General features: G+C 34.4%; 1 protein-coding gene across 2 annotated transcripts; it reads right to left on the reverse strand.

The window, feature by feature from the left end:
* Positions 1-1,013: 1,013 nt before the first annotated feature.
* Positions 1,014-12,631, reverse strand: LOC126755662 (troponin C). 2 transcript variants are annotated; one of them, XM_050468393.1, is made up of 4 exons: positions 12,285-12,631; positions 3,893-3,920; positions 1,590-1,985; positions 1,014-1,522 (listed from the first exon to the last, which is right to left on the reverse strand). In XM_050468393.1, exons 1-4 carry the CDS (start codon positions 12,300-12,302, stop codon positions 1,494-1,496), a joined length of 471 nt encoding a protein of 156 aa, XP_050324350.1. In that variant the 5' UTR covers positions 12,303-12,631; the 3' UTR covers positions 1,014-1,493. The 2 variants fall into 2 exon arrangements, with proteins under 2 accessions (XP_050324350.1, XP_050324351.1); XM_050468394.1 differs by lacking the exon at positions 12,285-12,631 and adding an exon at positions 6,252-6,971.
* Positions 12,632-16,722: the final 4,091 nt, after the last annotated feature.

Below are 16,722 nucleotides of genomic sequence, written 5' to 3' on the forward strand. Positions count from 1 at the left end.
CATTGTGTAAATTTGAATTTAGATTTTTTTATTTTTATTTTGGTTTTGTGGTTCTAAAATTCGTTGTTGCTGTTGACATTCATGGTTCATTGGTTTTGTTGTTTTATTTATAAGCTGCGCTTATTTTGTTTACTTGCTTTTTGTTTAAAAAACAATTGTTGTTTTTTGTCTTTGTTTCTGTAGTTGTAATTCGAGGTTGAAATTGAATTACTCGATTTTCGAATTTATTTTTGTAAATTTGCTTTGTTTTTGCGGTTTTATTTGAAATTTTTATTTGAAGTTGGTGGAGTCAAGTATGTTTTCATTAAATAACGTGTAGTTTATAGCTTAAATTACTAAAAAAAGGAGTTTTATAGGAAACCTTTGTATCAATAACGGCATATCCTTGCGATGTAAGTGTGTGTGTTGTAGTAAATGTGTACTTACACGAGTATTTACTTCATTCATATGTATATATTTCCTCTAAGTGTATTGGCATATACATACATATTGCATAATATGATAGTAAATTGTAATAATAATAATAATAATAATAAAATTTCACGAACAATTGAACAATAGATAATAATTTTTTTCACATAACAACATTAACATTTGAACAGAAAAACAAATTATTTAACAATAATTTAGAGACTTTCTTGAAAAAAACACATTTTTTTGGCTACGTAAATGTATAAGTATGTATTAAAATGCATATACGTAAATATATATACGCGTTGTTGTTGTAAAACTTAGTTTAAACTTAGTAGACTTTCTTTCTTGTTTGGTTCAATTACGACGAGCATTGCAAAAAATTAATTTATATTTAATTTAACTTTAACTTGAATAATGTATATATAATTTTTTATTATATTTATTTAACAATAATTGTTTAGAAACTTGTTACTCCGCATTATAGTTACACATCGCATGGCGCACAACCCAGTAAGCAGTTGTGGCCAGACAATGCGACGGCGCAGTTGATAAAATATTTAATAATTTTTGGTAATTTTGTAAAATAAAAACAATAAAAATGTTTGTATTCATAATGCATGCATGTTATTTTATTTATGTTCATGACTTATGTGAGTATTGGGTGTTGAGTCACAAGCCCTTGACTTGGTATGCAATGTGTACATACAAAATTGGTTTGATAGTTGCACGAAAAGGGACGAAAACATTAATGTATTTAACAATTTTCTCTATAACATAAGGACAAAACAGTTAAGTTGTATTATATATATATGTACTTTTTTATTAAACAATAACTTAATGGACTTTACTTTTAATGGTTGCTTTTCTTTTGTTGATTTAAATATATATATGTGTTTTAAATATTTTAACAAAAATTATAACAAAGATTAATCATAACTCTGTTTGACGAGCGTGTGTGTGTGTGTGTGAGTGTTGTTCCATTGTTGTTGGCATTTTTGGTTTTTGTAAAATACTACATATTCCGTAGGTAAAGATTTGCGGCCATATAAATGGAGCAGCGCCTGCGTAGTATTTACTGCTTACTCGCCGGTCATGACCTCCATGAATTCTAAGCAAAAAGAAAAAAAAAATTTTAAATACATTTTTTACTAATTATGCAAAGAAAAACAACTTACCATCGAAATCAACCGTTCCTGAGCCATCAGAATCGATTTCCTCAATCATCATGTCCAAATCGTCATTGGTCAATTTATCGTCCAATTCACGCAGAATCTCGCGCAGCACACCGGTTGTAATGTAACCGTTACCCTCTTTATCGTACAAACGGAATGCCTCTTTCAGTTCGGCTTGCATCGCTTCGGCGTCCTCCTCAACGAGGAAACGCGCCGCCAATGTGGTGAATTCTTCGAACTCAATTTGTCCCGAACCATCCTCATCGACTTCGGCGATAATTTCGGCCAACATAGCATCGTCCAATTGATGGCCCAACATGCTTAGAATGGTGCCCACCATGGTGGTGTTGATGTAGCCATTCTTTTCGGCATCGAATGCGTTGAAAGCATTACGCAAGACTGTGGAAAGATATTGGAGGAGGTTTTAGTAAAGTATAGGAAGGCTTAGGACTGAAGGGGATGACTGAGAGATGAAATGTGTTTTGTTTTGAAGTTAAGTTCTAGGAGTTAAGATCCCACATAATAGGTGTATGTTCCATAGAACCCTTGTCTACATTTTTGTATTGATACTAAACAATATATAATTGTGTACGTATAGCAACGGGAATCAAGAAAGAGCAGGGAGCATTTTTTTATCATTGCAAGAGAGCCTAAAGAGCCTCTGTCGATTTTGGATATTTACGAAGATATGCGCCTCGCTGTAGATGGTTTAAGGATAAAAGTATAAATATTGGGTAAGCCGCACGAATAGAATACTCTGCTAAAAAATATATGGTAGACACAAACTTTGATTCTGACACTTGGTTTGACAGTAGCTTAAGAGTTTTACATATATATTTACGGGTTTCAAAAAATCGATTTTTATTGTCTTATTAAATTCTACAACATCTCTAGAATATTGTCCTAAATTGTATTAGTCGATCCAAGTAATAGTTTCGAAGATGCAGCCTTGAGAACTTGTGCGCTCGAGGCTATGCAGGTGTGTGCATTTTTTAAACGCGCTTTTCTCGAAATTGTGTTTGAAGTCTGTTGGCAAGATTTCCCGAGAACGACTCAACCGATCTTCATGAAATTTTACACAGGTCTTTGAGATACAATTTTTAAAGACTTGGACGAAGGGAAAAAATTGTTGAAAAACCGGATTTTTACCCGAGGAAACCCGTGTAGCCCCTTAAGTTTCGAAGCCGAACCCGCAACGGAGACCACGGAGATTAAATTTGTGTGGCTGAAACATTTGGTTTCGTAGTTATTCTTTTAGGAAAATATTAATAGCCACTCCATATTTATAAAGCTTCCCTAACAAGGGAGAAATACTTGTAAAAAGAGCGGAAAAAGAGCAGTTCTTTACACAGGTGATACTATCAATAAATAATAGCTTTAACTAAGTGCATAATATGTCACTAAATTTCTATATTATGAAATTTTGATATAATTGTAGCAATTTAAGTGTCGCCAAAGGCCCTGAACATTAGCTAAATAATGCTGTCTCATTCATTTTTGTGGCGAGAATTGAAAGTTTAATGCTATGACATAAATTTGAAAGTCCACTTTTGCTTGCTTTAAAGCTATCTATATATACGTTTATGTATATATATATCATATGCAAATGAAAACCGCCAGACACGCAATGCCTAAGCAAATAGTGCACCCATTGCATTAGCAACTAGTTAAGCATATCAAAAGCCGAACTACTTCTCGACAATCGCTAAGTATTTGCATGTAAATTTGTTTTTCTTCCAAGCAAACGCAGCATGTAGCCGCCAATAAACAGAGTACAAATACATTTATATTTTCCTTTCCAATATTGGCTTTGCTTATGCTTTTGTGAGAGAGCACTTTCGGTGGAGCTTTCATCATAAAATTTTTCTAATCACGTGCGTAGGCGTTTACTGACACATTTTGTGGCATGTGGCAAACGTCATGCGGTGCCGGTGACTGTTTACTGCCAACCCACCTCGTGCAACCTAGGCGGAAATATTGGGTATTGCAATGATCGCGTGTGTTGGCAGTTTTGTCAGCCGCTTTAAGATTATGCGCTACTTGTTTGCCATTATCGCGATTCAACAGCGCGGCGCCAGCGCACCAGCACAATAAAATACCGTTCGACAAACAAAAGAGTCGGGGCCATGCGATGTGTGGGCATTTGAAATTATGCTGTGTCTTTTGGAATTACTATACTCTTTTGAACAGGTGTTGATGTTTTGAAATGCTCTAAGCTGTTGGCCAACTTTATGACAGCGGCGTATGAGTGAGGCGTAAAGTAGATGTCTGTATGGGCTTCTCAGCTATGCAATGGTGATACTTACGCTCGATTTGGTCTTTGGAGAGTTCGTCCTGAAATTAAGAAAAAATATTTTATTAGTTTTAGCATTTAGATTAGAGGTTGGTATCAACACTAAGGATGAAAATAGAAGAATTAGATTGGAAAGAAAAAATTTTGGTACTTAACTGTACTTTCTCTATAAGTTACAACCACAATTTTCTTAAATAATAAATAAAATATATATAAATCTATATAACTGTTCTGATTTATCAGTGCTTCGACAGAGCATGTTTGATAGGTAAAGGGACCTATACCTTTTAGGGAGATGCCCTTTATGAGCAGCCTTTTATGGGTGGATATTACCTATAAGTTTGCCATTGCTTTCTACGAGACAAATACTAATATTAAAGAAATATTTTTGATATTAGTAGTCAGCTGAGGCCAATCTTAATTTCTGGAGAGCATATCTCTGGCCAAGGTAATCAATTGCAGATCCAAAAAACGAAAATACTTGAAAGTCTTCGGTAAATGGACTATAAAATGTTTTATAAACTTTACTCTGAAATTCTATTTGTTATAAAGGAACTAAACAGGCTGTATTAAGTTTGCCAAATTTGTAACAGCCAAAGAAAATGCCGGAGATCATATAAATTATATGTATATTTAAATGATCAGCGCGATGAGCTGAGTCGATTTAGACATGTCCATCTGTCCGTCCGTCCGACTGTCTATCCGTCCGTCTGTCTATATACATATATATATCTGAACCAGTCCCTCATTTTTTTAGGTGCCGATTTGAAATTTTTACAAGTACTTTTCTCACCAAGAAGCTGCTCATTTCTAGGGTATCGAACCACTATAGCACATAGCTGCCAAATAAACTGAAGGATCGAAATAAAGTGCTTGTATGAAAATTTTTTGATTTGATGAAATATCTTCAAGAAATTTTGCAAAGACCATTATTAAGGCATTTGTCATACCTAAAAGCTTCCTTATCAAAATCCAGTTCCTGTAGAAAATATTTAGTATTTTTAATGATATTATAGCTTAGGTGAGACCGAAGAAAACGTTTTTCTAGTTTTCAAAACTTTTAGTAAAATGTTCCCTTTTTCCACTTTTCGCAAATAACACTGAGATATATGTAATTAAAATAGGGATTTCAAATTTCTTAAGAATGTTGGGCTTTTTGAATTTGAGATTTTTAAAACTTTTTTATAGCAACAGGTCTTTTCGACCTCGTGGAAGTCCTCTGAGGATGTTGATCTCAGAACAATTCTGGGACACGTGAAATACTTAGCTTGACTCGCAATCAAAAACATAAACCGCTAGATGCCGCTGCTGTCGAAATATGTATGTCGATAAAGTAGTCAAATAATGGTAAATAAATATTTTTATAAGATATTGGATACATTTAGGCGTTGTTCTTAAACGTTATACGCAGTTATGAGTTCATATAAGTTTTTTTACTACTTCAGTGAAACTTTATTCTGTTTTCGTTTCAAAAATATGAAGTCACGTTATGACTTTCAGGTATATAAATATTGGGTAGTTGAAAAAGTATTTTCTTATTTCGTCAATAGATGTCGTTGCAGTCGTACATCTCCAGTGCTCATATTGTGTTATACCATATAGTGCTAGAAAGGTGAGACTTCAAGCTTCATTTAAGAAAAAATAATAATTTTGGGGAAGTTTAAAAAAAAGTTACAGCTGTTCAAAACTGAGTGAAAATAATGAAGAAATTCGCTATATTTTGAAATTTCTGTATTAAAAAGTGAAGAATGCCTCGAAAGCCACCCATGAAATTTGTGAAGTTTATGGAGGCGATGCTGTATCAGTTCGTGTAGCACAACAATTCTTCGCTCGCTTCCGTTTTGGAAATTTCGAAAATTTCGATTTACACTGATGGAATAAATAATGTCTCTAGCGGAAAAATGGCAAAAAGTGGTCGACCAAAATGGTACATATTTGTTTATTTATTTATTATTATAAATATAAAAAAAATAGTCGAGGTTTATTTGGAAATACGAAAAAAACTTTATCGACCATCTAATATTTTTTTTGAAAATTTTCATGTAGCAGCTCATAAAAATAAATTTTCAAAAAATTTCGCACCATAACAAATTCTCAAAATAGAACGAGTACTTAAGTTGTAAACTTTACTGATTATTACCGTCGACTAATTCGAAAAATTAGCAATTGGCCATAAACAAAATTTAATGGTTTACTAAGGTTTTTTTCATTTGAAATTTTTCTAAACAGAAGATGGGTTTTATTAAAAGTAAAAATAAATTTGGTTTGGAAATGTTTATTAGGTCCCCTAAAGGCGGGATATTTTTCGATATTTCTTTGCTTGTGTATATTGTTCGTCGCAAAATTTCGCTATATCCTGCCAGGATACTCACACTCATGTTGCTGCCTGCTCAGTTAAGTAGAAATCAAGCGTGTAAAATCGTAGATAAATTCACAAATAAGGATAACACGAGACGACACAAGACGTGGCAACACGACACGGCACGACAAGACACACAACAACGACTACGACAGTGACTACTCGCTAAGGACAATGCAATAAATTGTGATTGCAAACTTGAAGTATTGTGGCGCGGAGCGTGTTTGCGTTGGATGCGCGTACGTTTAGCAATGCGGCGCTCCGATCGTTGGGCGTTTGTGGTTGGGTGTTATTTGTGGCGCTTTCTTTGGAACCAACTAAACGCTAAATCGCTAAATGCTGTGCAAATTGATGTTGTTGGTGTGGAAGGCACACCAAGCAGCAACAGCAGCAGAGCGATTGAAGTAGTTGTTGTAGCTGTTTTTTTTTTTCAAATTAATATATAGCTGCTTTATAGGATAGCAGTTAGTGGTGGTGTTAGTATCTAGTTGTTGCTGCCGCCAACGCGCTTACACCTGAACGCCAAAAATATACCGCCTCCGGCCGTTACGTTGGAAGATGCAATACATAATAACGTTAATAATTTGCGACTAATGACCGCTTGGCCCAGCCTAATGCCGCACAACCTCGCCCGCCATGCGCCAGGCTAAAGGCTGGCGGTTGGCGGCTGGGAGCGAAATGTGTGAGGACGACACCACGACCACGACGACGACGACAACGATTACGACTGAGCAGGCCAAACCGCGGTAAACGGCACATTAGCAGTTGCAATAGGGCAACGGCTACAATGGACGCTGTCAACGCACTCTCCGAGGGCGCAATGCATACACATATGTATTAGAAATGTATCGGAGAAGTGTGGAGGGGCTTGCGAAGGTATGCAAAATTCTAATACTACAGGGTATAGCAGACAGCTCTGCCACATATGAGTGGCACTCAGAATTTCTTTTGTGCCAAATAATGACATTTTTCGCAAATTTTATACCCAGTGAATAATTGATTCATGAGGTTTATGAATTGAGTAAGCGAAAATACTTTTGGAACTATTTAGGCCTTATAACAAGTTTTCGAATAGTGATTATATGATTTCTAAGTGTCGTTTCGATCTGTAATTTTGTAGTAATAATGAAGTGCCAATAAAAGTTAAAGATCCAATCGAAGAATGAAAATATTGCTGCCGTTCAGGCAAGTGTTCCTAAAGACTGAAATTTGTCAGTTCCAGAACGTTTTCAAGAATTGGGACTATTTCAAGAAACACCCTGGCGTATTTTGAAAAAGAATTTGGGCTTACATCCATATAAAATTGTTCTGACTCAAGAACTGAAGCAATTGGATCACCGTAAACGTTACGGATTTGCTGACTTTGCCTTGGAATAACTTGAAAACTATAACGAATTTTTTAAGAAAACCATCTGCTCCGATGAGGCTCACTTTCACTTCAGTGATGCGGTAAAATAACAAAACTTTCAATTCTGTTGTGTATAAAAACCACAAATTATTAAATTGACAGTTTTGTTATATTTTGTTCTATTAGAATCATCGATCCGTACTTCTTTCGAAATGAAGTTGAAGACATCGTTACTGTCAATGGAGAGCGGTATAGATCGATAATAACCAACTTTTTTGTGCCAATTGGAAGAAGTTGATCTTGACAGGATCTGAACGAATTTCAACAAAATTGAAGAAACTTATTCTGAAGCTGTACTAGTCATTTTAGAGGTTGCAATTAATTCAGAAAATCCAACCTCCCGCTGGAAAATGATGAAGGGGCTACCATATTTATTACCTGATAGCGGCCGAATAAAAAAAATAGTTAAAATAATAAATACACTACCAAAAAATGGCCTGTTACATGTACGTCGATATTCATAGCAAAAAATTTTGTGTCATAGTCCCATTTTTTACTTTCTAAACTATAACAAATTTGCCCTGTACTTGCTAAGTTTACCTCAAACATATTTTCTCTGTTAGGAGGCGATTTTCATCCCATAAAAAATAATAATTATTCATATAACACGAATACTTTCAACCGCATTTGAAGTAGAATCTCATCACAAACTCCGGCATAATCCAATAAATCACGCGTTGGGTTCAAACATTTTCTTTTTACACTCACCAATAGACCTGCCGTCTGAATTTTCAGCAATTCAACGCATCATTCGCGCCTTGGAAAGCGCCTCAAGACGCATTTATTTGCGCTATGTAAATGTCAAAACGAATTATACATATGTATGTAGATTTCCTCTGCCCATTCAACGCGTACCGCAGAGCAGGCGCTTTATGTTGCCCTAGCAATGCCCACCTAATGTGTAATGGCAATATTTAGAAATTTATTGCCGCATCAGTGAGTTGACGCGTCGTGCCACATGCACTGATGCGTGTATATACATATTTACAAATGTATATATATGTATATATGCACATGCACAAATTAAAAATACATAAATGCTTGCACCCACTTGAGCCCAGCAAGTGTTTGTATGCGCTGGGTATCGAATGCAGCATATGACGAGAGTTGTTGCAACATGCCATTTCCTTAAGATCTATATGTTTATGTGCATATTTATGTGCATATGTATATGTATATGTCTTATTTGTATATATATATATAAGATGCAAATTTAGCTTTCTTGGCTAGGATTTTATTTAGAAAATATTTTCTACATCATGATTTTTGGCGAACATGTGTACATACAATGCTTTCTTAAATTTCTAAGCACTTTGCTTATGCATATTTGTACAGTTATGTGTATGCATGTGTGTATATGTGTGTACTTTTGCATCCTAATGCACGCCACATTGCATTTTTACCGCACATTAGCAACGATGCTTGCATTTTGTGGACAATGGGAGGTGTCTTTAGCATATTGAAAATTGCATTGAAAATATATTTTAAATTAATTAATCTTTTCAAAGTGTTTATTTTTAAAAGTCATCATATATATTTATGATATTTTTAAGTTGTGCCGCAATTTATAGTTGTTTCTTGTTCGTTGCTGTGGTTTGCCGACAAAAGCATTTAAATACATTCACCTGTGCAATTGCAAACAAGCACGCTTACGAGTACATACATACACATACGCACTATACATATATATAAAAACTTTTAGAAAATATAAAAAGCGTGCACTTTGTAGCTGCTCTTAATGGATCCTCGATTGAGGTGTTTGTCAGCTGCATGCTGTCTTTGCGAAAACTGTCTTTACACACAACATAAGTTACATAGACAGCTTCACAAATACATATGTACATACAGATATACATATACACATGTATTTTGTGAGAATATCTTGTTTGCATATTTGTTGACGGCCGACAAAATTGCATTTTGAATTGAATTATTGCTGCTTTCTGCGGAAAACACTTATAAAGTGTCTTAGGCACCCTTCATCGCATGGCCTCGAACCTCGGAAAATGTTACAACTATATTACGAAGCCTTGCACAAACACCTCTATATAAATCTTTTATTCGTATGCCTATTAGAGAGCGTATTCGTACATACATATGTGATCACGTCTGTCATTGATGATGTAAAGGAAATTTCTAATATTTGTTTGAATTTGTTAATAAAGTTTCCAAATCGGAATCAACAGGTATTTTGTTGGTAGGTAAAGTGCATAGAAAGAAGCGAACACACACAAAAATTTATATTCAGCTGATATAAGAAGAGAATAATTATTAAGAATTATTTTTTTTGTTTTAAGAAACACACAAACTGCCAAATATTTGAACGATTCATTTGCATTATTGAAGGGTGAGAACATTTATATTCCTCCTCTAATTGAGTCAATCAATTTACTTTTTACAGGCCTGGAAAGGAACCACTTTCTATTATTTGTTTTATGCACTTTTTCTCTTTGTCTCATGTCAGCAGCTGGTAATACCAAGCACATTTCCAGAGATGTCAATGATTTCGCAACACCTGATTTTGAATTCGCTTGATATTTTCCAATGTCATCACCATGCTTGTACACTCCATGCACTCACTGCAATGGCTAATGTGCAAAGGTCAAAAAATCTTCCTAGGCTTCGGCAAGGTGAGAGGCTTATGGTGAATTAGTTGTGTTCATCGAGAGAACTTTTCTTCATCGTTTTCGAAATTCAGTCTACGTTTTAAATACTATACGCGTAATAATACGAACGTATTGGCCTTTAGAATTTTATAAAGAAACGATAATAAATCAAGCGAGAAATCTGCCGTAGGTATATATTTAAAATTTTTAAATGTAATAGCAGAAATTTTTGATATATTATCTGCTAATGATTTTGCGCAAAGAAATGTACTTTTATTGGAGGGGCTCAGGAAAATAGGTATGATTTTTCAAAATGTTGAGATGATTATCTGACGCGATTTTATAAAAGGAGCACTAACTGAAATGCTTTTACCATAAATACCCGGCATTCAGTTTTTGGTTCAGTAAAGACGGATTTTTCCTCATTTAAAACGGATATAACATCAAATACTTCAAATAAAAAAAGTAATATTATCAAAAAATATTAAGACTTTTTCATCTGTGCCAAATGTCACACTAAAATAGTTATTAGGGTTGTCTTTCTGAAGTACATAAAGAGCATTCGGCGATTTTCTATTAAATTTGGTGTGCACATTTACGACGAATCACATACAGCACGGCTATGAACATCAACTGATGATCAACAGCTAAAAGAATTGGAATTTGAACAATCGGCCGAATGCCGTGGCCAAGGTGAGTCAAAGCCGAATCACCACGACGAAGCAGGTTAAAAATTAAGGTTATGTATCGAGGCGTGGCACACTCCGAATTCCTTCCGACCGGCCAAACTGTCGTATTCGTAAAAAGAGGGGAAACTGTTTTGAGTCAATTGACGACATTAAACGGGAATCGCTGCGCGCATTGAGTGCTATTACGGAAATTTACTTTAACACATGTTTCGATGATTGTAAAAAAACGTTGGTAGAAGTGTATTGAGGCCAAAGGGGATTACTCTGAGGCGGGCGACATAGATTTTGAAGAATACACTAAGCATCCTTAAAGTTATGAACAAAGTCTTATGCCCGGTTTCACAGTCCATACTTAAGTTGTTCCCAAATAAAATCTAAGCTAAGCATTGTTGCAGACTGGCAACGAATGTCATCATTTTACAAAAGTCATCCATAAAAATATATTTGAAATATTTAAATTATAACAGACAATACAAAAATTTGCAAGGAAAGTTATATCGAAAATGGATGAAAACAACCAAAGGATTCCGAATTTCACCGCTAGCGAATCGGAGCACCTATTGGAACTGGTGGAAATCCCAATCGGATTCCATATTTTTTCACAAAAAATAATTTCTTATTTCTTATTATTTTCTTTTGACAAATAACTGAAAATTCAAAACAATTCAAAACCAAAATCAGCTGTTACTTAAGCACTGCTTAAGTCTCCCATTTTCTGTACTTAAGCACAACTTAAGTATGGACTGTGAAATCGGGCATTACTATTTTTTGGTCATAGTAGTAAGTTCCAAGACTGTAATGTGTTGCGTTTAATTCATCCGAGTGAAATTATATCGAAGGTGAGTATTCATGAGTTTTAAAAGAACTTAATTTATAACTTATATCAATTAGTCGCATACTCGTACATACACTTCTAACATAATGAGTAAATTTCTTGATCTGAATAAATAATATATTTTGAGCTGCGTTCAGAACCTTTACGGACCTTTAATTAAATATTGTCCTCTGTTATGTAGAAAATATCGTTACTGCTGAGGAGCTGCTTGAATTTTTTATCATTAAGTAACTGGTAACTGGTGGAATTGAATTCATTTGATACTGACTAAATGATTTTTTTGGCTAAAAATTAACTTTTTAAGGAATTTATGTTCTTCTATGAACACGGAAGTCTAAAATAAATTACTTTCTACTAAAGAAATAATAATGAGCAAATTCTCTTTTGAAAACAGCGCTAAAGTAAAGAAATATTTTGCCGTTACAAATTTCTTTTCGAAGATCATTTATTAAATTTCTAAAATATTATATAACTTTATACATAAGTATGTATGCATATTAATCTTTACCATTGTTGAGTTGCCCATTGTGTTGGTTATGTTTTTCTTCTTCCTCTTCTGTAAACGAAATGAAGCGTTACACTTGAAATGCACTTGTCAGGCACTAATTAGCGATCAAATGCAATGAACACACACACGCGCACGTAAACTGGAAACGAAAAACGCGTAAATGCAAGGAATGAAATGCGGCAACGCCCTCGCTTATACTAACGGGAAATAGTATTTATTTAGTATAAATCGCAATGAATCTTCTGAAGCGACGTGGGATTTGTCTTTCACTTGAGTCAGCGATAGGAGCAATGGCGCGTGTGATGGACGCTCGGTGTTTGGCGTGAATGAATTTCAATTCTTCCCGTTTTGACTCAGTGACAAAACTGAACTGGACGATGGAGGCATTGAGACAATTGTCCACGTCAAAGCACAGTTAGGCGCACACAAATACAGGCATACACATAATTGTTTAAGAAAAGCCGACAACAACAATTTCACCCACTAAATTCATGTTTAGACCGACAGTCACTAATGCCCCCTTCGTCTCTTTATGTACATATATAAGTTCATGTGTGTGTGCATAGTTTTTTGCCATACTGCCAGGTTGCCTGCTGGCCTGCCGGCTGGTGGCCGATGGCACTGCCCGCCGCTGATCGGATTGCCGTGTCTGACATTTGAAATGTTTTCTTTTGGAAATCTACTATAAATCTCATTAAAATATCGTTCATCTTGGCTAAGCTCCGACAATAACAACAGTAACAACACTAATAATTTGGCGGTATAAATATTTCAAAGAAAAAAACAAATCAACTCAAAGTGTTTACAACAGCAATAAAAATATTTAACGGAAGCTAGAAACCTCAAAATACAACAACAAATTAGTATGAAAGAAAAATATATATGGCATGTACATATGTATGTATGTATAATATAAATCATTATTGGTACTTGACTGTGTACCTAAATATACATATTTATTTGCATGTTTATGGAGGAAAGTAAACCGATCGTACACGAGTAAAAGCATATATACATATACTTACATGTACGTGTGTACATATGTATAAGGTAAGTACTAGTACTTAGATGCTGAAAAATATAATTATAAATCTTAATACTCATATCTACGAAATTTTTAAAAATTGCCCAAAAAAATACTAAGCAGTCAAAACAGCAATCGACAAAAAAATAAAAATAAAAAAACCATTTACGTTGATAAATATGCCTATTTACATTATTAGGCCAGAAATATATATAGCAACCTACGTATATAAGGTAAGTACTAGTACTTGGATGCTGAAAAATATAATTATAAATCTTAATACTCATATTTACGAAATTTTTAAAACTTGCCCAATTACTACTCGTAAGCATTACGTTTCTTGTGTGTATCTTATGTATTATAGGTATTATACCTTATTTAAATAGGCCGATAAGTAGAAAATTTGTTATGGGATAATTTCAGTGGGATACAACTGTTCTAAAAAGATTAGTAAATAAAATCGAAAATATGCTTTAATCATAAATTAAGTCTGGGTTTGGTTCTGAACTGTAACTAGTGTTCAATAAGTAAGGTAACTTTTCTTTTTTTATCATCAAATATATTCATTTATGAAAATATTTTAATTTTTTCGCGTATTCATGATATTTCGTCAGAAAAATCTTCCTCGTTTAAATGTACCAAATCGATGCTTCTTCTTATCTCTAATTTTGGTAACCAATAGCGAACTTCCAGCGATGCTGTATTTTGTTTCTGACTCTTCTGAGCTCTTCCATGCAGATTGCTAGTGAGTTTTATTTTCAACGTTACATACATATATACTTTATCTACATATATATCTTTCGTTATTCCACAAATCAATGCTAATAGACGGTTATGTTGATCGAAAGTTGTCACATTGAACACAAACTTCGGTAACTTTCTTGTCAATTTTATTTATTTTTATTTGCTTTAACATGTGTGTTTCCAGTTTATATTGGGTAGTCGAAAAAGTCTTTTCGTATTTCTAATCAAACTTTAACTAATTTTTTTATATATTTATAATGAACTTAAATGAACCAAATATGTACCATTTTGGTCGACCACTTTTTACCTTTTTTCTGCTAAAGACATTATTCTGGTTTCTCGGCGAAAAACTGCGACAAGTAATTTTCACAGGCTTCTCTTAAAGCCAACTTTACTCCATTAAGGGAGTTTTGCATTGACCGAAACAAATAGTAGTCCGATGGTGCAAGGTCAGGGCTATATGGTGGATGCATCAAAACTTCCAAGCCAAGCTCTCCCAGTTTTTGCCGAATCAACAAAGATGTGTGTGGTCTAGCGTTGTCCTGATGAAAGACGAGGCCCTTTCTATTGAACAGTTCTGGCCGTTTTTTCGATTGCTTGCTTCTATCTCATCAGTTGTTGATATGTATGTAGTAAAATGTACAATCAATCGTTCGACCAAGCTGGAGCAGTTCATAGTGGATGATTCCTTTTCAATCCCACCAAACACTCGGCATAACCTTTCGAGGCGTCAATCCTGGCTCTGCGACCATTTGTTGAGCTTCACCACGCTTCGACCATGATCTTTTTCGCACATTATTGTTGTATTTGATCCACTTTTCATCTCCTATTTTAATCTCCTCTCTTTTATTCGTTTCAGGAATGGTTCGATTTCATTTCGTTTCAGCAAATAATCGCTAATATTAATTCGTTTCATTAAATTTTTTAAAGACAGGTGCATCTTTTACATCAAAATTTCCAGAACGGAAACGAGCGAACAATTATTGTCCTACACGAACTGATACAGCATCGTCTCCGTAAACTTCATAAACTTCATTGGTGGCTTGCGCGGCATTCTTCTCTTTTTTATATAAAAATTTCAAAATTTAGCGAATTTCCTCCTTATTTTCATTCAATTTTGAACAGCTGTAACTTTTTTTCAACTTCCCCGAATTTTTTTTTTTATTAAATGAAGCTTAAGCGTTTGATTATCATTTCCATCCATTTCGCCAGGTTCGTCGAAGGCCTGTCTACCGAGATATTTTAATCACGGACTGACAGTCTGTTTGAAGTAGAATTGAGCGAGATTGACTTTGCTAAGTGTATGTAGTACAGATGATCGCTATCGGTTCATTCTGAGCCAAAAAAATCTCACAGTCGCACAAGTTCTGGTTGTTGCCTAGAACCACTGCATCTCACGTAATGTCCATATATCCCCAGTAAGAGAGTGAGACAACAGTCTGGCGACTCGCTCAAAATCTTACGAAAGTGAGATGAGGGTGCTATCTGTTGCGAGCCCATGAGTTTTGCAATTTCCGGCGATTCCGCTGTCACCATGCACCCAGACAAGTCTAATGCAGAAAAAATTGATACTATAGCTAATGAAGTCATGAGCCGCTAACCGGAGTGGTATATAGGCAGACAATCCTTAATTTTGAAGAAAACAAACGAGTAAAAACTGCGCTGTCATAATCTTAGTTGATTTCAATAATTAACTTTAATGTCCGGTTTCACAGTCCATACTTAAGTTGTGCTTAAGATAAAACAGGAAAATAATGCTTTACTGGGAGACTTAAGCAGTGCTTAAGTAACAGCTGGTTTTTGTTTTGAATTTTCAGTTATTTGTCAAAAGAAAAATAATAAGAAATATGAAATTATTTTTTTGTGAAAAAATATGGAATCTGATTGGGATTTCCATCAGTTCCAATAGATGCTCCGATTCGCTAGCGGTGAAATTCGGGGTCCTTTGGTTGTTTTCATCCATTTTCGATATATGTAACTTTCTTAGCAAATTTTTGTATTGTCTGTTATAATTTAAATATTTCGAACATATTTTTATGGATGACTTTTGTAAAATGATGACATTTGTTGCCAATAACATTGCCATATATCATAAACAAATTTTATAGAAATTAAGCATTGACTGTGAAAGAAGAAATAAAAATATTTAATACTACAGACTAAAAACACCTAACTTTGATCATTTATTCTGGCTCTTATAAAACTGGAATAGAACGTCTCTACTTCAGATTTAAACAACACAGAAATATATTGTTTCAAATTTGTTTTGTTTTTTTTTTGTACTAAACGTTCCTACTCAGTCATTCTTTGGAATAAACTTTCTCAAGATTACCGCAACGGCTGACGCTAATTCTGCGAACTCGTGCTATATGGAAAAAAATGAAAAGTGAATTCTTAGTTTCCTTAAGACTTTGTGAATTGTGACCGACAAAGTTGGTAGTATATTTTTTCCAAAAAAATGACAATAATAACAAAAAATTTAATTAAAGTGAAGTTACGGTCAAAATTTTAATGAAAAATACAATTTCGATTAAGACATCAATAACGTTTAACGTGGTGGAGTTGACTGGCCCGAACGCTTTGACACTGCAGCGAAAATTCGTTTACATCCCTATTCTGTTTGTTTGAAAGTCTAAGGGTATTTAACGCAAACTGTATAACAGTTTTTTT

The sequence above is a fragment of the Bactrocera neohumeralis genome, chromosome 4, assembly GCF_024586455.1.
Source record: "Bactrocera neohumeralis isolate Rockhampton chromosome 4, APGP_CSIRO_Bneo_wtdbg2-racon-allhic-juicebox.fasta_v2, whole genome shotgun sequence".
NCBI lineage: Eukaryota > Metazoa > Arthropoda > Insecta > Diptera > Tephritidae > Bactrocera > Bactrocera neohumeralis.

Bases quoted from the DNA above. Each gene is read 5' to 3' on its own strand.
- LOC126755662 (XM_050468393.1), bottom strand. The intron at 1,986-3,892 runs GTAAGTATCACC...ATCTTTCCACAG, and splicing joins CTCCAAAGACCAAATCGAGC to TCTTGCGTAATGCTTTCAAC. The intron at 1,523-1,589 runs GTAAGTTGTTTT...CTTTTTGCTTAG, and splicing joins AGGAACGGTTGATTTCGATG to AATTCATGGAGGTCATGACC.